The following is a 23,764-nucleotide window of genomic DNA, read 5'->3' on the forward strand; positions in this document are numbered from 1 at the left end:
TATGTAAGAAAGTTTTTCATCTTTTGGTTGGCATTCAGACCTATCCTACTATCCATTATATTTCTTATACTCATTATAAATGAGAAAGTATCTACAACTTCTGGTGATTAGATGACAAAACATGAATGTTTAATAAAACATTTAATAAAATATTAAAAACTTCATGTGAACAGGGCTAATCCACCAGAGTTTTTCTTTGTTTATATTTGATTATTGAGTAGAGTATTATTTGCTGCACTAGAACTCGACGTTAGCAATGTCTAGTTAGACACTAGACATTACCAATCCTCAGCCAATAGTTCAAGAAAACTAAATTATAGTAAAGGCTTAATCCTTTCCCTTCTTGTTTTTTATTTCTCTGAATGCATTATTGATTTTGTGAGGATTATAATACAGAATTCTTGTTATCACTACTATTTCTGGCCCTTTAATAAAAAATCATAGAAATAATTTTTGGAATGAAGTCTCTGATGTTGTGTTCTTGTTGTTTTTATCTGAAAATGTATATCTTTTTAAATACATACCATATTTTAAAATAACCATTGGTAATGTAGATTAATATCTTGGGAACTGTAGGAATTACATATTTTTATGGCAGAATAAATGACAGAAAAAGTTTCCCAGCCACATTCAAGGCTAGACATTTTATCAGCTCCTGAGAGGAACTGCTTTATTGGAAATAATCTAATTTACCTGGGATATTTGGTTTGTTTATCATAGTCTCACTGATGAGTAGGAATCTTCTGTTCATTCATTGACATTTGTTTACTGGGAAAAAAGTAGTGAGTCATGTATAGTTTCCAGACAAGTAAGTTATAAATTCTATAGAAGCACAAATAAACACAAGAAGATGGTCTTCTGAATCTTTTCTGTAGGAAAGTATTTTATGAAACCGGAGGAGCTGGCATTCGAGCAAGGTCATTGTGGAGAGTAGAACCCCTTCGAATAAGGTACTGATATTTTAAAACCTTTTTTGGTTGGCAACTTTTCTTATATTAATAAAGATTTGATTGTTACAGGTACTTAATACAGAATATATATTTGCCACACTTTATGATACGTGTTAGTAAGCTCTTTGTCAATAATAAAAAGCAATGTACTCTGATAGAATGGATTTTTTTCTGTCTCCCATATCAAAAGCAGTACTGTCTATGATATATGTGTACTTAAAGCATTGCTTCTTTCCAAAAGTGAAATGCATTCCTAGTTTTACTTGGAGTTTTATAAGCATGAATGGAAATAAGAGCAATAATACCTACCCCTTCAGTATTTATTGGGGTTTTTTTGGTTTTTTTTTTGTTTTTTTTAAAGATTATCTCCTTCCTATGTGATTGTCTGTCTGTTATTTCCCTGCATGTGAAATTTCAATATATCATGTAAGAGTATGTATGGCATTTGATGGCCATCTGAACTGTGTGTTTGTTCTACCCTTGGTGTGTATGTGATTGTAAGTGAAATACCCTCATAACTAACACAGATAATTCTGTGGCATGTCAAGTCCCCCCTTAGGTTTAATTTGTTTAGTCAGTCAGCTAAAATACAGTAGTTAATCTACACACGTAGGATGTTTTTATGGACACCATATGTAACACCCTGATAAGATGGAGAGAGGGTGTAGAAACAAGAAGATGGAAGCCATAACCCTTTCCAGGGCTCCCTTTGCAAATGAGTTAACAGTTTTGTGTCTGATTTAATGCAAGTATAGTAATCAGAACCAAAAAAAGGAATATATATATATAGCATACTCTGTTTTCTGAACATCTTTTAAAACCTAATGTTCTACTTACTTCAACTATTTTTTGATGTCTCTTCTGTTTAGCTGGAGTGGAAGTAACATCAGATGGGGGCAGCCTTTTCGTCTTCGACACATTACAACAGGAAAATACTTGGCTCTGAATGAGGATGAAGGAGTAGTAATATTAGACAGAGAAAAGTCAGACACAGCATCTACAGCCTTTTGTTTTAGAGCAACAAAGGTAAATAAAAACCATGCAAATTTGTTCTGAATGTGGAGCAGTCAAAGACTAAATCTGAATTGTTTCAACAACTCTAGAAATTACAAGTAATTTCTAAATTGAAGCTAATACTAGGGATTGTGCATTTAAAGTCAAATGTAAACAACCTGTGTCAAAAATAACAAAGGTCTTATGGAGGAAAAATAAGGGTGATTGATAAACTTTAGAATAAACTAAACTGTAACCAGTTTTAAAAAAGCAAATTAAAACTGAATACTCTGCAAGATATGGTGGTTTAATATGAATACTTTAATAATTATAGACTTATTTTAGTTGGACAGAATCTCATTAGAGTGTTAAACATTCCAGATCTATCTGTCATAATTGAATTAAATTGAATTCAGTTCAGTTGCTATTCTTTGTGCAGTGTGCTGATAAGAACAGAACACAATCAAATTTTTCCTAAATGTAAGGCAAATATAGCAATGATTTTTAAACCATATGTTTTCAAATTATGCTCTTTAGTGAGCTGCTAATTGCATGTTATTAGCTTTTTCATTGTTTCCAGCTGGGAAAAAACATTACAAGGGAGAGACAATGAAGAATGATTATGGAGGTAGGCAAAATTAATACCTTTTTTTTTCCCTAGGATGTGAAAGGTTTTATAATCAAAGATGACCCAAATTTTTTATGTTCTTTCATGATTTTACTTATAGTCGCCATAGCTGTTACAATGGAGTTTTTTATTAACTAAAAAAAGCTAAATTTTCCACATAATTCTGAATGCTATATGATCCTTTAGAAAAATAAATCCCAAAAAGAAAGAATTTAAAACTAGTTATAAGTAGATAAAATCTAACAGTAAGACATTTTTCTAGCATTGACAAATGCTAGACTTTTGTTTGTATAATAAATCAAATACTTCTTTTTAGCATGTTAAAAATAATGTTGTTTATTAGTGTGTCTGCATATGATATTTCATAAATTTTTATTTTAACCAATCAAAATAATTGAAAAGCTGTCAGGAAATTTTCTTAGATTGTTTAGATTTACTTACAACATAGTTTTTCATTTTTTATTCAGTGTAAAGGCTATGCACTATAGATTGTACATATGATGTTGTGCTGGAGAATTTATTACAGATGTAATTTTTTGCCATTATGGGAAAATCATTGGTAAGAATGGTGAGTATCACAGGAGTGCCACAGTTACTGGTTAAACATTGAGTTAAAATTCCTCTGATGTACTCACTGCCTAACTGGACACCAGCTGTCCTGCTGTTTTCCAATATTTTAATCTATGCATATAAACGTATAAATTTTGAGTATGTAAATTTAGTGGTTATGTATGCACATTCATAAAATGACTTCTGTTACATTGAGTAAACATGCCCTATTTTCTTACTCTTTTTGCTGAGGTAAAATTAAGTGCAGTGTCCAAAATGACCAGGTTAAAGCACAGTAGTAATTGATTATGCAGAAGTCATTCATGCCTTCTGTGTTTATACATAATATGGTTGTTAATGTACATTTTTATATTAAATCCAAGCTCAGTGTCTCATCATACAGTCCCATTTGTGCTGTCCTACACAGAAAATAATTTTTGTACCTCATGATAGGGTATGAATTTGGTGCCAAGAATAAGAATTGTTATTTATTGTCTGGGCACGTAAGAGCTGCACATGGATGGAGACATTAGTGTTTCCAAAGGTGAGGGGAGCAAGCAGTGGTAACTTTTTCTGAAGAAAGAAAAGTGATGTTTGGAAAGGGAATAAATCCCAAATATTGACTTGGACTCTAAGAGGAAAGGGCTCTTAAGTGAAGTGCTGCTTGCACACCGATTGGGAGGAAAAGGACCATAGATGTATAGATAGACTAAATACATACATGCAGGTGTTTTAATCTTAATTTCTGCATATATGTAATTATAAACATTTTATTGGTTTGTTTTCTCAATGAAGAGACCTTTTCATTTGCATGTACCATAACATGGCATGAATTCAGGGAAGATGTCTGTCTAATATCTGCATTCCAGCTGTGTACAGATTCTTAAAAATAGGGTGCTGGATACCTGTCTGTTTGCAGCACTCCATCCCTTAGACTAATAGAATAATTCTGATCAAGAAGGACCCTGGGCAGCCATCTAGTCCCACTTTTTGCTCCAGATAGGGTCAACACCAGTCCAGACCAGGTTCCTTACTATAAGCATTGCTGCTGAGTATCCAAAATGAAATGAAACACATCTTCATTGTGGTATTCTTTCCAGTTTGGAAGCCAGCAAAAGGATTAAAAAAAAAAAAAAAAAGATATTATCTTTGCCAGAAAGCAGAACTATGTGCATATACAAATCCTCAAGGCTACCCAGGAGCCTGTAACACATGACTTAAATAAAGTCTTATTTTCCAGTAGTTGTTATAGGGACTCTCTTGTTGAAAAAACACCTTCTTCCTCAATACTGTTATATTCCACTTCAGCAATCTTGTGTGCTCCTTGCTTGTCAAAACCTGTGACTGCATTCATAGTCTATTTTCTTTCACTGTTTTTTTTTGTTTTGATGGATAACACTGGAAATTGAAACACTAATTTTAAATTATAAAATTTGAATTAGAGTTTTCCTTAACATGTTTTTACTAAATAAGAACAGAAGGAAAGTTTTTAAAAAGTTAAGGTATATGCTAAAGAACATTATGGTGCTAATTTCAATGAAAGTAACATATGTAATACATGCCTGTTTTGCTTCCTAATTGCTGCAAACTAATCTTACAAGCATCAGAAATTGATAGACTACATCCCCCTCCAAATTACATCTTTATTGTTTTCAATATAGAGCTTGCTTTTGACCAAATTTTAAAATGTCAACCTTTATATTTTAAGGCAACAGATCTGTAATGCCTTGTGACAGCAGAGACAGCAGTTTCTCTACACCAGATGGAATCCTGTTTTGAAATGGGATGTTCTCATTCCAGCACAGTACTTGGCTCAGTATACACTGCTAAGGAGAATCTTGGGTCTGCTAACAATTTCCTTGAGATTAAACACAGTGGAAACAAGAGCATATTTAAAAATAATTGTTTATTTTAATTTGCGTAGCCCAGCATTAATATTTGAGATTTCATATTTTATTTTTGTGGCAGTATGTACAATTGACAATGAAGAAGTTATTGGTATAGTCTTGGTAAGTAACATTCTGACACATTAAAAAGTCACAGATGACTCATGCAGAAGGATTTGATATCATTTTAATATTACTGCCAACATGTAGCTGTCTTAGGGACTCAACATGTCATTAGGATGTCGTAATACTATGGTAGTAATCATAAAGTTTAATTTGGTTTTGTAATCATAGGTATTGCAAAGGCCTTTATCTACATTTGTCTCTAAAAGTTCAAATACTTATATTTAAGTTGATATTTCATAATTATATTTTTCCCAGTAAGCACTGCATTTCAAATGCAGTATTAAACCCTGTTTTCTACTTATTTTTTATGGGAAGAAAAAACAGGTGAAATGAAAGTAACTTTTTTTTTTCCTTGTCTACTGGAATGTGCAAACGTATAAAGCAAAGTATACAGAGAACAATAATGCCAGTAGCAACCTCTTATATCTGTAGACCTTTTATCTTTTTCTTTTGTTGAATTGGAGTATCTCTGGCAGGAGTTTTAATGCAATAACAGTGTGCAATAGCAAAAGATAAAATTTTAATTCACTCATGAAGATTAGATTTAGTAAGAGTTCAGCAGATAGGTTGTTTTGCCATTCTTAGGACTGTCTAAACAACCCTTTTAGCTGGCAAAAGTGTTTCCCCTACTGTGTTTTTATTATTGTAAAATCTTTTAAAGAAAGTTAAGTTTATTTGTTCTATTCACATTGCCATTCCTCATATTCCTTTTATCACGTAGGAATCTATGATTCTTTCTCACTTTCTAATTCCTGCCCTTCTTCTAGTATATTAAACATCATTTGAAAATATCATCTTTGACAGCTTTGCCCTCAAATCCTTTTGTTCATGCCATCTTTTTTTGTTGGTTTGGTTTGGTTTGGGGTATTTTTGTTGCTGTTGTTATTGTTGGCATTGCTTTTCCTTTGCGAATTTCCGGGCCCATGGTGCGATTTTTTTTCTTTGATTTAATTAATGGCCTGAGGGAGTTAAACTGGGACTAAACTGTGAAGAGAGGTATTTAAAAGCCAAAGTGTTTGGATATTTTGCTGTTAAGATATGTACAAATATCTAGCTAAGAGAAGGGTTTTTTTCCCTTCTCTCCTAGTAATCTTTATCTGACTAGACTTTTCAGCTGTTGTAAAATACACTGTGCCTTTGCACACTATGATCAAATTACTTGGCTGAAATCCTAGAGAAGCTGGACAGAGTGCAAAGAGCAAAACATGAAGAGGAATTTGTGCTGTATTTTTCAAAGTGAAAACAGCCTTCAGACCCCTGAAATAATTCTAAAAATTTATTTCTGAAATGAAAAAATTTGGGTTCTTTCACTATGTTTAGTGTTGTCAAAAGGGATCAGTATCTCTCAATTTTTTCAAAGTAACTTAATTAGGATTGCTTATTACCACACTATGGTTTTGTTATCTGCAATGTTCATTGATGCTTGATTGTTGATGCATGCACAATATGTGAAGAAAAAAGTTTTAATCTTCAGGTTACAATGTAAAGACAAACAATAAATTGCTGACTGTGAATTTGCTCTATTTTATTGTATTTTTCACTTAATGTCCTCACTGCAAATGTGCATTGATATAATTCATTTTTTCTGTAATGACAGTGCAGTCCACACAAATATGATGTGACATGTTTTCCCCATAGTCTTGACATTGAAATGGTAGCTCCAAGGAATGTCTTGTAATTTCATTCACCTTCATCTTGGCATTATAATGTTACCTGTTTCCAGTGAAATTATTGTTGAAATGTGACAGGTAAATTACATATAAATGAAAGCAGATTAGCATAGATATAATACAACTTCTGTTTACTCCCCAGGGCTTGAACATTATATAAACTGAAATGAAATAAAAAACCTTTTCACACATAAAAAACCAGCACAATCACATATATCCATAAATTGCTATTACAAAGTTTGCAGCATAATTCTTATTCCGGAATTCATCTTTTAAAGGACAGCTACTTTATTTTAAAGCACTGAAGTGTTAAAAATCCCCCAACTGTAAATGAGGAATAATGGGATTAAGAAATAAATTTGATTTAAGAAATGGTTGTTCCAGTCAAGCATTGAGCAAAATAGGTTTGAAATAATCCAAATCTTCTTACAAAATGAATAAAACCCCCATTATTTATTTATTTGTTTATTTATATATATAAATACATGTAAAAAAATTGAGACGTGCAAAAGTAAAGTAAATATAAAAACCATATTGTCTTTTTAAAATAATATTTTCTTTTTTATGGTTTTTCAATGCAAAGACATTATTCTAAGCATAGTGTGTACCTCTATATACAAATTATAAACAAAAAAAATTCAGCATAAATATATTTTAGCTACATTGCAAAACCGGTTTATTTTTCTTTTTCATGTCTAAGCTAAAATTAAAAAACTTTTGCTACATAGAGTACTACAGATTGTTCAGATTGCTAAACTGAAACTTTATTTACATCCATTATTGAATAGATAAAGATAATAAAGATTTTGTTGCTATTGATCCACTCTAATGGATTTTGACTTGATTTTTCTTGCTTCAGTGAAAATGATGCTTCAGGTTTGAAATTATTTTTAATCACAGTCTGAAAGATTAATTGGATAGAAGCTGAAGTTACGTGACTTGAGATTTAGCTGCATCTTAGCAGCATAAGTACTATAAATAGTGTTCAGTATTGTAATATGTATCAGTGTAGAATTCAATGCTTTATCCTATTCCAATACAGAGATTAAATACCAACTTTATTTTATCTCCTTAGGAGCTGAAAGAAAAGCAGGAATCTAGTCTGAAACGTGACATTGATGGAATGGGAGTCCCAGAAATAAAGTATGGAGATTCAATCTGTTTTGTCCAACATGTGGCCACTGCCTTATGGTTGACTTACAAAGCACAGGATGCTAAATCAGCACGTTTAGGTCCCTTGAAAAGAAAGGTAATGTTTGGGGTTTTTTTTAATTACTTGTGAAGCCAATTTGTGGGTTTAATTTTTATATTGAAAATGTGAATATTTCACTCTGAAAGTGAAAACAGTGCTGGATATTAATGTAACCATGTAATTGAAGAAAAACTTCATCATTAAGAAATGTATTTAACTACTTTTTTTCTCAGAAAAAAAATTATTAGTTTGTACTTAATTTTTATTTTTTACACCCATAAAAGACAGAAATTAATTATTTATATAATTATTTAACATCTAAATTTAACAGTTGCAACTGGTGTAAACTAATAAGTCATCTAACATTAACTGGTGTTTCAGGTTTTTTAATGAGGTGTATTATGTGAAATGACAATTAAATTTTTCACTTAAGAAATGGCCTTAGAAAATAGTCAAGTTTATTAAGGGATATTAGAGAATAATTTCCTCCCAAAATGTTAGATGTAATTGTGATGTGACATCAAGAAGGTCTTTCTCTCAGTCTTTTGATTTTAGGGTACAATTATACTCTTAATTAGTGGCATATGACCTCTTATATCTTCAAATTTTATGTTCATATTTCATCCAGTGTTATGGGGTTTAGTACTAGTTTTATATAACTTCATCATTACCAATGGACTCCTTTATTCTCAGTTTGTAGACCTTTTACAAATTGAACCCAACATTAGAACATGAAAAAGAGAAAAAGAAAAAAGTTCATTACTGAAAAGAAGCTGGAATCCTCCTTTAGTTATTTGCACGCACGTACATTCATAAGAGAGTAGCCATACACAAGCACTGCAGCACAGAACCAGGAGGTGCTGCTCACACTCCCCAGGCACAATCACATTTATTCATAGGCAGCACACATGGTCATCATCATTGGGCAGTGAGTGCCCAACCCCTTCACTTCTCAGCAATCTGGCTGATCAGAGAAATTCTTTAAATGCCAGTCATTCAGTATTTTCTTGATAAAAAAATTAAACCACACAATGATGTCCTCTTCTTTCCCATGCCACAGTTGGCTATGTCATTCAGTTTCCTCAGAGGGTCCAATTTTACTTCTTGAAAAGGCAGCGTGTGGATTCTTCCTCTGTATTCATTGAAGAATTTTGCAATATCTTCCTGCAGCGTTCAGTATTTTGTTTCTCCAGTTTTCTGCTCAGCAGCAAGAGACTAAAAGAATCTCCATAATTGCCTGTCACTTATATTCTCCTTTGAAACTGTTTCCTTCATGTTCAAAGACTTAAAATCTTTTGTTGCCCTCTCACCTGGAGAATTCTGTCTTGTTAAGTACCTTCAAACAGAAGAAAATCCAAACCTTCTAGCTTCATGCAGTTGATATTCCTGTGGAGGCAAGAAACAGTTTTTCATACCCTGCTATATGACACTAGGCTATAATCTTGTAAGCAACTTGAGATATACATCACTTTCAATTTCATAAAAAATTAGTTTTTCTACATTAGAACTGAAGCCATTGCTTGGTATTCATCCTCTGTCATCATATCAGGCAATTTTCACTTTCACTCTCTGTATTCCTTCTGAAGCTGGCCTGCACTTTTTACAGCATGACTCATTAGCCTTAGGAAGATTGAGAAGTACCCTGTATTTGCAAGAGGCAAAGGATGCTTTTCTGGCATAACTTAGCTATTATCACCATCAGCTTCTGTAAAGCCATAGAGAGGAGAAAACAACGATGAGATTAGTTCTGTTATAAAATAGTAAATAATCTTATAAAGTAAAAATTCCTGTTGTTTGGCTTTGGTGTAGCTTCATGTAGCTAATTATTATACTAAAAAATATGTAAGAAATTCTGATGTCTTTTGTGAGACTTTTTGCATGATTTCTCCCAGAATTTTTATATTTTGTCTGTCTCTCTGAGATTATGGTAACCAGGGATTCAAGATTTTTCCAGATAATTGTGATTACATCAGTATTGTAGTCAACATCCCTCCACCATCCAGTGAGTGATGGATGTCTATCTTTTAATTTTGCTTTTGTGCAAGCAATGAACTCCTGCAGAGCTCCAAAATGCTAGAGCTCAGGGAACAGAAAAACACATGCTACGTGATTTGGATCCATGCTCTGGAGCCCACTGCTCACAGTGTTGGTCAGTGCCTTGCTGTACTTCAACAAGCAAGGCAGTGCCAAACACCCCTTTCTATATGCAGACAAGTGTTTTATCTGGGGAATTGATGTAGCCAGTGATGGATGCTTCTGTCTGAGATGTACTTACAGGAATCCTAAATAGCACTTTCCTGTCATTGTGATGTTTCTGGACAATTTAGTTGAGGTTTGGCTTGTTTATTGTTTCTCTGGTTGGTTTTTGATGGGGTTTTTTTGGTTTTGTTTTGGTGATTGGTTTTTGGTCAGAGAAATAAGAAATATTGGATCCTTCAAAAGAGTTTTCCCTCATCCACAGTGTATGCTAAGGGAGAAGAGTGCATATCTGCTCTACAATAATAAAGATGCAATTATTTTGCAATGCATGACAGCTTCAATACCCTATCTGTCAAATGTTTTCATTCCTGTAGCTCCAAAATCTGGAGCTGCACACAATGGCCTGAGCACACATTCTTTAATTGTCAAATGTTTTTCTTACTAGTCTTGTGATGGAAAGAGTAGAATTTCACTTTTCTGTTTTGAGACCTCAGGACCTTCTCCTTGGAAACAGTGATATTTAAGCTAGCAAAGTCACCCACAGGGTGATTCTATATAAAGAAGTATCTGAAAAAAGAGGAAAGATGGCCACATTCTAAACTATTTTCCTTTAAGAAAACATTATTAATGTAATAATTCAAAAATATCTTCCCAATCTTCTCCATCCATATTTCCATGGATTCTGCTGTCCAGATAAACTCAGCATGTTTGAAGGAACAGAGAACAAGTGTAGTGTAGATTCTGCCAAGCACAGAAGAATATCACTTTCCAGTGTTTTGTCACACCTATATGCTAGTATGTACAAAAGCTGTTGGTAAATAACTTTCCTGTTTGTGGCAGCAACCACCTGTATAGCATTACTGGTGTCTTTGTTAACTACTCATGCCCTCAGAATTACTCTCCTAACTGGGAAGGTGGGTTGCAATTTTTTATTAACTCAAAGCTAAAATGATACAATTTTTATGGAGAATTCAGTAGATTGCTTCTTGAGCAAAGAAGCAGGATAACTCACATTTATTGCAACCAAAACTGATGTAGGATTTTAACAACTCAAAATGACCAAGATTTGTTTTTGTGACACCTAAAAGGGATGCTAGCTTTCTGTGACTTTGTGTGTTTTTTCAAAGCAAAAGATTAAAATCCCATAAAAGGATCTCTGTTATTGCTTGAAGTTCATATGATGTTCGTATCTGGTTCACATAAGAACACAACATATTGTGTAGAAATAGTTAAATGAATCAGAAGTTGCTCATAAACACTATTGCTCCTTTAGCAGCATTGTAATATTTGTTACTCCAGCTTGATTTTTCCTGTCAATAGTCTTAAATCATAAATCCTTTCATAAATGATATTCAAGAAAGTGAAGTTCCTCTTTCCCTGAGAGCTAGAAAATAGAAAAAATGACATTTTTTGTTACACCTTGAAAATGTTTTTAAGAGTATCTTTTAAAATGAATTGTGAAAGAATAAAAATACATTTTCTGCTCTGAATAACTTATGTGAGACTGAAAAACTTGTAGTTATTTAATAGGTGTCTAGATAAAGTGATTAACAAATCTGTATATATACAAATTACTTTTTTCAATGCAGTATTAAAAAAAATAAAAAAATTAAAAGCAAAAAGTAATTTTTAAGTAATTATTGTGAAAATTACTGACTCCCAATAGGTTATATTACACCAAGAAGGTCATATGGATGATGGTCTCACATTGCAAAGATGCCAGCGTGAGGAATCCCAGGCTGCTCGAATAATTCGCAATACTACAAGCTTATTCAGCCACTTCATAAGGTAGTTGTTACCCTGTCTTTAAAGTATTCTGAAATTATAAGAATTTCTCTAAAAGAATCCTAATGTCCTGCTTTCAAGTGTTTGAATTTAGAAGTTATTAGAAATATATTTTTACTGATTCAAATTTGAAATTTTAATTAATAGTGCCATTAAGTGATAGAACAGTTACATGAAATTATTTACATGAAATCTAATACCTTGAAGCCAGAAGCAAGCTGCATCATAATCCATGTTGAAGAAAACATGCTAACTGATGTTAGTCTAACTCTGTTAGTGAGCATTCAATGACACCTAGACTTTTGTGTAATTAAATAAATTAAGAATGTATTTTCTACTGAAGAATTTTTTTTGTAATGCTTGGTAAAAGTTTTAATGATGATGATAAAGTGTTCACTCTTGTAATATTTGCTGCAATATTTTATGAAAAAAATAAAGAAAGAGTTTTTAATTATTTGCCCACCACATGAGCCTGTTTTTAAAACATTATTACTTCAGTATCTGAAGACTCTGCACCACTGCTTGGTATTTCTTGAGCTGAGGATATAAAACAGAGCCACCCTTGCCAGCAGTCAGTGCCTGCTAGATGGTGCTATTTATAGTAGTCAGGTTATAGAAAACTGGATTGTTGCACAAGGTTGAGAAAATACTTGAACAGAAAAAGACATTATTTTACTGGCAACAGAGATGCCTTGAAATGCTTTATATTTTTAAATCCCACTCTTGTTTATTTACTATATGAAATAGATGCAGAAGATCTAATTCATAGTTGGATTACCTGCTACTTTTGTGCTCTTTTCCCAGAAAGTTGTGGGTATACAAATTCAATAACTGCTACTGTTATTGCACATCAAACCTATAACTTTAATGGGATTTAAATTATCTAAACAAAATCAATTACTGTAGTAAAATAGCTTTAATCTCTTTTACTTCTTTTTGCTGAATTACATTGCTTCTTCTTATAATTTTTTTTTTCCTTTTTAAAGAAAAACCATTCTCTCTGTTTATATCAGCACAGAAAGGAAAATATGATTCCTCTGAGGAAGCTGGGTGCTGGACACCCAAATAATAGATGTTTGAATGACGTTCAGTTCAGAGCATCTGTTGCTTATATGCACATGTCTTACACGTAGCAATACTTGATTTAGGTACCAAAAGAGAATAGGCTGCCCAATAATACTGTAAATTACAGTATTAGAATGATTAATGCTGCCAGTCTTGGTGTTTTCCATAGTGGGAACAACAGAGCACTGTCACCCAGCGCCCTGCCTGTTGAGGAGATGGCTCAGACACTGCAAGACCTGATCACTTACTTCCAGCTTCCCGAAGAAGACCTGCAACACGAAGACAAGCAAAACAAACTTCGCTCACTCAAAAACAGACAAAATCTATTCAAAGAAGAGGTACAGAGAAAGGGATTTTTGCATTATTTTAAGTGTATTGTCCCATAAACTTTGAGAGAAATTTAGGTGTATCCATATTATCATCTAGATATGATCTATAATGAAATGTTTCTAGCTGAAATTCATATATATAGATATCTAGATATATATATATATATATATAAAGGTATGATATATATATATATATAAAAGTATATTACACTTGTCACAAGCAACACACTGTCATAAAATTTGATCTTAATACTTCCAAACATCTTTAAAAGGATCTTATTTTACAAAAATTTATTTCTCTCCCTGTTAACTTGTACAACCTGGATACTCCAAATGAATGATAAAACCTGGGTCAATAATGGATGTCTTTTCTGTCCTGTGAATCTGCCTGTCACTTTTTTATCTCTAGAAATTCTAAGAATGCCAGTTTTAGAGAAAGTTATGTATTACATAATTGTTGAATTGCTCCTCTCTGAAAATTGAATTTTTGCATTTTTGTAGAATTGCTAAATGTAATTTATGATGTGTTTAGACACATTTGAATTGCTTCCAGATTTTCCATACTATTTGAGTATGCAATCACAGTGAAATTACAAATCTCTTGTAGCTTTTAAAAATCTTTGGTTTACAGATATTTTATTGGATAGCAAAATTTCCACCTTTTTTAATCAATGAAAATTCCTTTTTATCTAAATTTAAGCATTTTTTCCTTATGCAAGGAAGAGTTTACATAAAAAAAAGAATATGGTTAAAAATTGAAAAAGCCTTTATTTTCAGATTTTTATTCTTTATTTTTCATAATACTTAGTTGTGTAAGGAACCGTATGGGATCATTCCCCAAAATTAATTCTCCTTATACAGAAAAATACATATTCAAATCATTTAAGCACAATTGGTTTGTTGTTTGGGATTTTCTTGATTTAAGGTAATGCAACCTTCCCATTTATGCAGGAACAAGTCCTTAAAGAAACAATGACCAATGCTCTTTCATGTGCAGTTGACTTTCCTCTCTGTCACACGTGTTTAGGGAATGCTGGCACTCGTTCTGAATTGCATTGATCGCTTAAACGACTACAACAGCGCAGCTCATTTTGCAGGAATTGCCAGAGAAGAGCATGGTGGTACATCATGGAAAGAAATTTTGAATCTCCTTTACAAATTGTTAGGTAAGTTCTTAAAAAAACCTTCTAAAGTAAAAAAACCCCAGAATACCCCAGCAGCATGGAATCCTACTTGCTGCCTCAGCACCAAAGAATGCTTTGAGTATTATTCACTTTATTATGTACTAAGTTTATTATATACATTACAGATTTTTTTCAATATCCATGCCAGATTTTCTAGAGCACTGCTATTCAAGAGCAAAAAGCTTCTGAGCTGTAATATGACCAAAATTATAGAGCAGAATAAGTATTTATATGTGTATTTAAATTTCTTATTTGATACCTAGTTTATGTTATTCCTCATTTAGGATAATCTTGTCTTTTGATGGAGATTAAATACATTCTGTTTTCATCACAAAGGAAGATAGTCCTTATCCATAGTGAAACAAGGAAGTTGAGAGACAGGGCAAGAATAAAAGAAACTAGGGGAAGTGTTTTGAAGCATGAGGTTATTCACACAGAATAGACATGCAGGTGCTTCTGACGAAATCTCATGGCCTTAGAAACTAAAAAGTTACCACTGGTTGTATTTTACTACAGTCTTATGATTTTAAAGAAAAATAGGATGAAAAGAAACTCTCTCTAGTACTATGTGGACTTTTTTTAGATTTTTTCTTGACTTTCATCTGTCGGTACATTTTGAACACAGTGGTTGTGATGTAATATTTTTTGTCCTTCATAATAAAAATCAGTGACAATTGGATACAAAAGATGTATTTTTGTTACTCTTTTTTCCCCCATGATCTATGACTTCTAGAAGGAACAAAATGAACAGTATTTCTTGAAAGACTTGAATGTTGATGAACTTTCAAAGTGCAGTCTGCACTCCTGAAAGACTAAAAAGCTGTGCATTCTACAACCAGAAATCAGAAAGGAGAACTAAACACCAATATGTCTAATCTGCACTTGACCTCAAATTCCTGTATATGATTTTCCCATACTTGCTAGGAAGAAAAAGAAAATATTTCAGCCCCATGATCATGACCATGCTTGCCATCAAGCAAGAGTGTTGGCTAACTTCTATTTATATTTAGCAAAAAAATATAACATAAACAAAGCATTTTTTGCTGGGATTCTTGTTTATCCTGGAGACCCCCTTCAATTTCAAAAACTATGTGCTCCTTAGAAATTATGTCAGTTGCTGTTTTTCAAAGTAGTGGAAATTCCAATTCTTTATTATGGTAATATACATGAACTTGTCTGTTCATTGTTTTATTGAGCTACTCTAAAAATTGTGTTAAAATACATATAGTAATCTTTATCAATTTAAAATGGAAATCTCCTCTTTTAAAATGCCTTGCATATTTTTCCAGCTGCTCTCATTCGTGGAAACAGAAACAACTGTGCTCAATTTTCCTGTAACCTTGATTGGCTAATCAGTAAATTGGACAGATTAGAATCTTCCTCAGGTGAGACTCACTTTTACAATGTAAATGAACTATCACTCAATGCCTGTTTTACATTATTTACACAGCAGTTTTCCTTGAAGCCAACACACATTAGAAAACAAATACATTCTTGGGGTTTGTTTGTTTGTTTGTGGTTTTTTTGGTGAGATTTTTGTTTGTTTTTTTTTCTTTCTTATTTTGGGTGGGTTTTTCTGTTGGTTGTTTTGTTTTCTGTTTGTTTAGGGTTTTTTAATTGCTTAAAGTAATATATTTTAAGAGACACTCATATGGAATTGTTTTGCTTCAATACATTTGTTTTGTGCAATACTACACCCAGTCAATGTTGAACGTGACCCTGAGGAATTGAGGGATTGGGTCAGACAGTATCAAGAATGGTGTACCATGAAATTACATGTATTTGTGGCATGTATATAAACTCCATATAGATGTAGCTTATAGTTTTGGGGTTTTTTACAGTGGAGTAATCAAAAAAACATTAATATACTACACAGTGTTCCCTTTACCTCTTCCATTGAAAGAAGGAGCTAAACTTCCAAATTTCTCAAGTGGTTTTGAAGTTGTGGCTATAGTCAAAAGAAAAGAGAAATTTACATTTTTATTATGCATTTGTTCCTAATACACCATGTCCAATGATGAGTTCTTTCGTTCTCTTTTTAGGCCAGAGAAGCCATACCATCTTGTAAGATATTCTTTGAATGAGCTTTTAGGTTGTGTTCAGTGGTGCAGGTGGTTTAATGACAGCATTGTTTCTGTGGCCTTCATATAGGTATTTTGGAAGTGTTGCACTGCATCTTGATTGAAAGTCCAGAAGCTTTAAACCTAATATCCGAAGAACACATCAAATCCATTATTTCACTGTTGGATAAACATGGGCGCAATTACAAGGTATGTTTGGAAAAACTAAGGATGTAATGTTAATCTTGCAATAATTTGTGGGGGAAAAAAGATGATAAACGTCTACATATAAATATTTTATTCTAATACCTTTGAAGGAATAAAATAACCTTAAAGTACACTAGCAATTTTTTTTGTTGAGATTAAAAGAATGTTTAATATATAAATGCTTTTCAGCAATTTTCCATTATCAAAAATTTGTATGAGAAGTAAGCAGTTAAGAAATATTGGTAACCAGTCAGAACATTGGATTTGATGAGAAAATGAAATATTCTGGTAGCTGTAAGAAAGTGGGCAGAGTAGCTTGCTTTGTGATTCAGGGCTCTGGAGAAGTAGTGGACTACCATTACATCCACATATATAGAGAACTATATCCTGCAAAGTCATTCCTAACTTGAGTAATAATAATAGCAGCAGAAAAGAAAAAAAATAAATTGGAAAACCAGAAAAATAATCCAAATATCTGAAAACACAGGTGTTCTGAAGAAAGAAAAAACCCCTGAGTTTCCAGAAGATATACTGGATGAAATTAATTTAGACACCAATATGCAATTTATTATGATAGAAGAAGGTGAACAGAGTTTCTGGCTGCGACCAGGATGACATCACAACACAGACGAAGATATAGGTTTTTGTGTGATTTTCTGATGTGAGTTTCCTTCCTCAATTAAAATTTTATTTGAAATACTGATAAGCTCGAGGAAGAACAGAGGAAGTTTTTGTGAGCTGAAATTACCTTCTCTTGCAAATCACTAATACAGAGAACCTAACCAGCTACAGATACAGTAAAGGAGAAAAGAATTTTTAAACAGGGTTAAGGAGTATGAACTGATATACGTAGGCATAAGAAAAAAAGCTGAAGTTACAGCAGGAAGTTTATCTTACTATTTTTATCTCTTAACAAGATTACTGTGTTATGCCAGTCACCTAGAAAGAACCTTTTGTCTGAAAAATCTCAATGTAGATCTTGTATTGAGAACTTAGAGCAGAAACAGAGACTGTACACAGGGGAAGAATTATGCTGGGTAATGGATTTTTTCATTTCCATTTGTAGTCTTTGGCTACACCTCAGCAAGTACTGAAGAGTGGGTGGGAAAAAAATTCAACTCTTATTCCACAAACGGTATATCTTGTTCTCCTGCTAGATTAGAGATTCTGTCGAGATTTAGGAAAATAATAAACAAAATAGTCCTGGAAATTATTGAGTTGAAGGCTTTTTTAAATTAAAAGTCTTCTGTCAGAAATAGTCAGCATAATCACAGAAGTTATTTAAACAGTTTATATGTAAAGTCTGAGTTGCTGGCAATCATTAATGTTACTAAGATGCTTTACAGCTGAGTGCTGCTCAGCTTATGTGGTTCTTTAAATTATTACCTCTATCCTTCTGCTAGATAGTTTCTGCCCAGTTGCAGAGGTGATAGAAAGGAAAATGCTGGGATATAGAAAAGTGTTTAAGCAAATATATTAGCTTAAGCAGTGTAAGCTAATGTTAATGGTGGGTTTGTGTTCAATTCGCTAGCCAGACAACAGGAGTAGCTAAAATGAGTTTCATATCCTGCTGTTTCTGGAGTTGTACAATAGTAGTAACACAGTCAGTGGTGTGAAGATGTGTCCTTTGTCGTGGAGGTGGCATGTAGCAATCTAGACCACTTGGGCTCATTGCTCAAAGATTGTCAGAGGTCAAGCACACATTGAAACTTCTCTGCTTGTCAAAGTGTGCAGCTTTACTCCTCAGCATTAAGCAACATTATGTTACTGTGTTTTCTCTTCCAAAACCACCTGCTCCAGTATCCTGTAAGAATGATATCTATCTCTTTCAATTTTCAGATTCAAGGAAAAAAAAAAAAGAAAAGAAATCTGAAGTTTTAGAACATCTTTCTGAAATTCTGTTTTGCTTTATATTGAGCTTTTAAAGCACCTTTCATTTTATAAATAAATGGATTATTTCTCAAATTGAAAACATTGTTTCTATAAAAGACTCAAAAGCAGTCAGTCTCATTGCCATTGAGAATTATTCACTAATTTTGCACAGGAATTTTTTTAGTCTGCAGAAAATTTATCAAGGAATTTCATTTTATATTCAAATTTGTATTGCGATTTAATTAAGTCTTAAAGAATTGTCATACGGCTGTTTTAATTGTTTTGTCTGATCAAAATGAGAATAAAGATTTTAAGATTTTTTAAGATTTTAAAGGAAGATTTCTGATGCATTCTCAACTCCTGTGCTCTGCTTTTATATTCCACAAATATTTGATATCCTCTACCAGTAGTACAGAATACACTTGGCCCAAATATGTGAAAAGTATATAGAAAGCAATAAATGTATATTATATCCCTTCCTTTAGGCCTATTCTGAATGCAAATTAAGCTGACAACTGAATAAAGGTGTATGCTTCTAGCTGCCTTTATCTTACTACTTCTGATTTTTCTTTTAAGGTTCTCGATGTACTTTGCTCTCTCTGTGTCTGTAATGGAGTTGCAGTCCGTGCCAACCAAAATTTGATCTGTGACAATTTACTGCCCAGAAGAGACTTACTTTTGCAAACACGTTTGATTAATGATGTGACAAGGTATAGTGATGTGTTATATTAGAAAAGATTATTGCTGTTATATTAGAAAAAAATTGAATTTGCATGTCTTCAATAATTAATTGAACAAAAAACTGTAACCTAAGAAATATCCAAAACTTTCAATACTGAGAAACACACCTTAGGAGGTGATAATGTGTTATGTATTAACTTCTGAAAAAACACATTTTTACTGACAATATGGCATTTGTATGGAAACTGGGATCAAATGGAAATTGTTAATTCATAATCAGAGCTGCTCTAAAATGGAAACTTGAAACTTGCTTGTTTCTGAGTCAAAACATACTCTGAAATACTTGTGTGTTTTAAGAGAGACTTGATTTCCTGGCAACCTCACTCCACGTTTTGATTTTAATAAATTTTCTTGTCATTTCTCTTTTGACTGTAAGTTTTTCAAAGCATGGAACCTCCACCTTAGAAGATGGTTCTACAGCAGCTTTATTAATTTAGGCAAAGTGGTTCACTTAAAAAATATTATAAACAAAATGTGGGTACCTATACTTATATCATACTTGTAAAGAGAATTTGACAATTACACAGCAATTCCTATATCACACTTTATGTTTACACTGTTTTGCATTTTCTTTCTTAGCATAAGACCAAACATATTTTTGGGTGTTGCTGAGGGCTCTGCACAATACAAGAAGTGGTACTTTGAGTTAATAATTGATCAGGTTGATCCATTCTTGACGGCTGAACCCACGCACTTGCGGGTTGGATGGGCCTCCACTTCGGGCTATGCTCCCTATCCTGGAGGTGGAGAAGGATGGGGAGGCAATGGTGTTGGTGATGACCTCTACTCTTTTGGGTTTGATGGCCTTCATCTGTGGTCTGGTGAGTACTTTGTGAGCTCCCACTTATTCTTACAGTTAACATTTACCTACCTTTACCTTCCACTTTCTTGTATATATAACATGATATTTCATAGTGAGCTACATTCAGAACTCCAGGTTATCAAGAAATAATTTAGAAGTTCAGATCAGACTTCTTGTCTGAGATGTTATCCAATATTGAATTATATCAATTAGGCTTTTTAGAAGATTGCCTCTGTTTTTATGATTTCAACCACAGAATGGCATTTTCCAGATCTAGATCAATACTGACTTAATTCTGTCTGTCAAAAAAAAATGGATGTATTGATCTCAGATAAATTAATTCTATACAAATTGACATTTGCGTTATTATTTTACTTTGAATCTACAGTTGAAGGAAAATGACAGTTATTTTTAAACCTGTTTACAGATCTTTTTATCAAATTGAATTAAAGTATTGAAAAATAGTTTCATAAAAGTTTTGTCAATAAAAAATAATAATTTCTATGCTACTTCCAACTTCATTATTTTAGTCTTTGTGTGTAGAGTCTTTAATTATGAACTATCACATTATTTTTTCATCCAGATTTCTCTTGCATGCTCAGTAAATGATGGTTATTTTTTAGCTTGCTCAATTTGTGGCTTATGTTTTAATGTGCAATCTTCAAGGCACGTAGACAAAATCCTTAGCTTCTCCATTTTCTCAGTGCCTTTAAATGCCATATACATCTAGGTATTCTTTAATTACTCTGAAAATAGAGTGGGGCCATGTAAATGGAAGGTGTTTTTATGAGAATGTATATGAATACACTGAAGTAAAGTATATGACATTAATTCTAATAATTCGTAATTTGAGAGTATTTCCTTTGTCAATTATATAAACATTGTTCTAGCATTGGGTTTTGTATATAAAATATGTGTGTGCAGACACAAATAATTCAATATTTTGTTCCAATACTACTGAACAATTCTCCAGTGTTAGAAATTATCATTCTTTGGAGAAGACTAGGAAGCATCTGCAACATACTCCATTAGAAATGGTCGAATAAATAATTTTTAAAAATTAAACCTGCTTAAATATTCTGATTCCTAAATACTTTTATCCTAGGTCGGGTACCCAGAGCTGTAGCATCTGTCAATCAGCATTTACTAGCATCTGATGATGTGGTTAGCTGCTGCTTGGATTTAGGTGTACCCAGCATTTCATTCCGCATTAATGGACAGCCTGTACAGGGAATGTTTGAGAACTTCAGTACAGAAGGGTTTTTCTTCCCTGTCGTAAGCTTGTCAGCAGGTGTAAAGTAAGTACAACTTGATTTTAGTTGTTCAGTGATGATTTCACTTCAAAGTGTCATGTGAGCCTGTAAACTAGTTGATCAAGTTACCATGTCTGGACAGCATTATTTTATGGGTATTTGGTGACCTAGGTGATATTAATTTTGTTTCGTTACAATTATCAGTGAAAAAACATGTTAGAAATGCAGCATCATATTTTGCACTAATTAAGGTTCTCACCGGCTTTCTCAGCGGGGAGTACAAAACCTAAATCATCATGAAAATGGATACTGTGCTCCCAGTAGGAAATAGAATTGATGAGAAGCAGTTTTGGAATCTCTTTACTAATATTCCCTATTTCTTACCTCTTCTATAGCTAAAATACTGAGATTCAAACTTACTGTATACAATTTATATGGTTGTCTATGTTCAGTGAATTCAGAAAACCTCCTGAAGAATCAAACAGAATAAATGAGAGCTGGGAAAGGTTTAGTAAATCAATTTTATTTATTCCCCTGGAGTGACCCTGCTATGTAACTTCTTTAATACAAAGCTTTTAAAAATATTAATAACTTTTTACTGTAAGAAATCTGCCAAAATGGGTGTAATTATTTTCTTTTATTTAATTCCTATTTGATGTTGTTTTTATATTTTGTGAGAACATTTTTCTTTATAGTTTATAAAACACCATAGCTGATGTTAACAGCAGATATCGTCATCTGTGTCTATTACTAGCAGAGAAAATACTTTACATGGGAATCCTGAGTTCATGAGTTAAGGAGGGTGTTCTGGGGTCTTTAATCTTTATAAAAATGTGAACACAATATGTTGATCTGTTCTAATACTCCTATAGGCTTCTGGTCACTCCATAAAAAAATGTAGTTGCTAATTCCTAGAGATAACAGGATTTTTTATTTTTTTTTTTTTTTAGCATTTCTGTGTTTACCTCTAGACTTTGCTCACTTGAGGACCGAAGTATGCAGCTGGATAGTTTTTATCTTTGTTTTTGTTCTTGGTATATTCCTAAATTTATATGACAAATCTATATCTGAGGAGAAAAAGAATATTTTAGGGGTTTGCAAACAATCTTAGTCGTGCTTCTGGAACTCATTGTCAGCTGTAATATTCTGCATAATATTGTTTGTTTTCCTAATGTATTAAGGTTTTTAGTGGTTTTTTTAATTATTTCTCTCATATGCCTAACTGTCTGCATGCGTTCACTGAGACGTAACTTTAAAACTTTCAAGTTATGTATCAATAGTCCTAATAGTATTTTTAGAATAACAGTCCAATTTAAATTAGATTTCTGTTTCCAAATCCCTTAAATCTACTTAAAAAAATCACAACTTACAACCATTTGATTTTAAGTGAGAAATATTTCAATATGTCACTACACTAAACAATCAGTTTTGTTTTGGAGAAAACAAATTTTCAAAAAATAGTGGGTAGATGATGGTTTTACTGTCAGTATCTGCTAGTATGAATGCTTGGTAACCCTTTGGTATTTACCATAATATGAAGAACACATGCATTTTTGTAAATGGTAGTAAAACAAATGCTTAGGCTTCTACACTATTTATCCATAATCATAGTATATGCTGATTATTTAAGAGTCTAATTGCTTCATTGAAAATTGCACAGAGTTCGTTTCCTGTTGGGTGGACGTCATGGAGAGTTTAAATTTCTGCCTCCAGCTGGCTATGCTCCCTGTTATGAAGCATTGCTTCCAAAAGAGAAGATGAAATTGGAACCAGTCAAAGAATATAAAAGAGATTTTGAAGGAGTGAGGGATTTGTTGGGTACAACACAATTTCTCTCACAAGCTTCTTTTATCCCTTGTCCAATAGACACCAGTCAGGTATGTGAAATTTGCAATAATGGGATCTATAACTTATGTCTATTCAAAACTTAAATTCACAATATAAAATTTTCCCTCTTAGCAGTTCTTCCACTGTTTGTTGTGATGTACTAACTAAACTAAGTGATCTTGGATATACAAGGTGTGGTAACTGGAACCTCTTCTTACTTCTGGAATTGTTATGCTCTTTCCTTAGATTGCTCTTCCTTTTCATCTTGAAAAGATCAGGGACAAACTAGCTGAAAATATCCATGAACTATGGGGAATGAATAAAATAGAACTGGGCTGGACATATGGCAAGGTATGTTTTGAATGACCTGCCTGGGTATAGTCAGCTGTATTTGGTTAAGTGTTCTACCAGCACAAACCTTGACTTGGAATTTGAATGGGGTATGC

At 32.9% G+C, this 23,764-nt stretch overlaps 1 protein-coding gene across 13 annotated transcripts in view; it reads left to right on the forward strand.

Annotated features, from left to right (window-relative positions):
* The window catches only part of RYR3 (ryanodine receptor 3), a 193,859-nt gene that overhangs the window by 58,343 nt on the left and 111,752 nt on the right, over nt 1-23,764 (forward strand). For all 13 annotated transcript variants that reach the window (XM_064424152.1, XM_064424158.1, XM_064424155.1 and 10 more), the window contains 13 exons: nt 876-950; nt 1,820-1,976; nt 7,878-8,051; nt 11,860-11,981; nt 13,213-13,381; nt 14,400-14,538; nt 15,846-15,941; nt 16,708-16,826; nt 19,272-19,405; nt 20,016-20,257; nt 21,344-21,536; nt 23,152-23,368; nt 23,565-23,669. In XM_064424152.1, coding sequence (XP_064280222.1) covers nt 876-950; nt 1,820-1,976; nt 7,878-8,051; nt 11,860-11,981; nt 13,213-13,381; nt 14,400-14,538; nt 15,846-15,941; nt 16,708-16,826; nt 19,272-19,405; nt 20,016-20,257; nt 21,344-21,536; nt 23,152-23,368; nt 23,565-23,669 — 1,942 coding nt within the window. The remainder of the gene's footprint in view (nt 1-875; nt 951-1,819; nt 1,977-7,877; nt 8,052-11,859; nt 11,982-13,212; nt 13,382-14,399; nt 14,539-15,845; nt 15,942-16,707; nt 16,827-19,271; nt 19,406-20,015; nt 20,258-21,343; nt 21,537-23,151; nt 23,369-23,564; nt 23,670-23,764) is intronic.

This window comes from Passer domesticus, chromosome 6 (genome assembly GCF_036417665.1).
Source record: "Passer domesticus isolate bPasDom1 chromosome 6, bPasDom1.hap1, whole genome shotgun sequence".
Classification (NCBI taxonomy): domain Eukaryota; kingdom Metazoa; phylum Chordata; class Aves; order Passeriformes; family Passeridae; genus Passer; species Passer domesticus.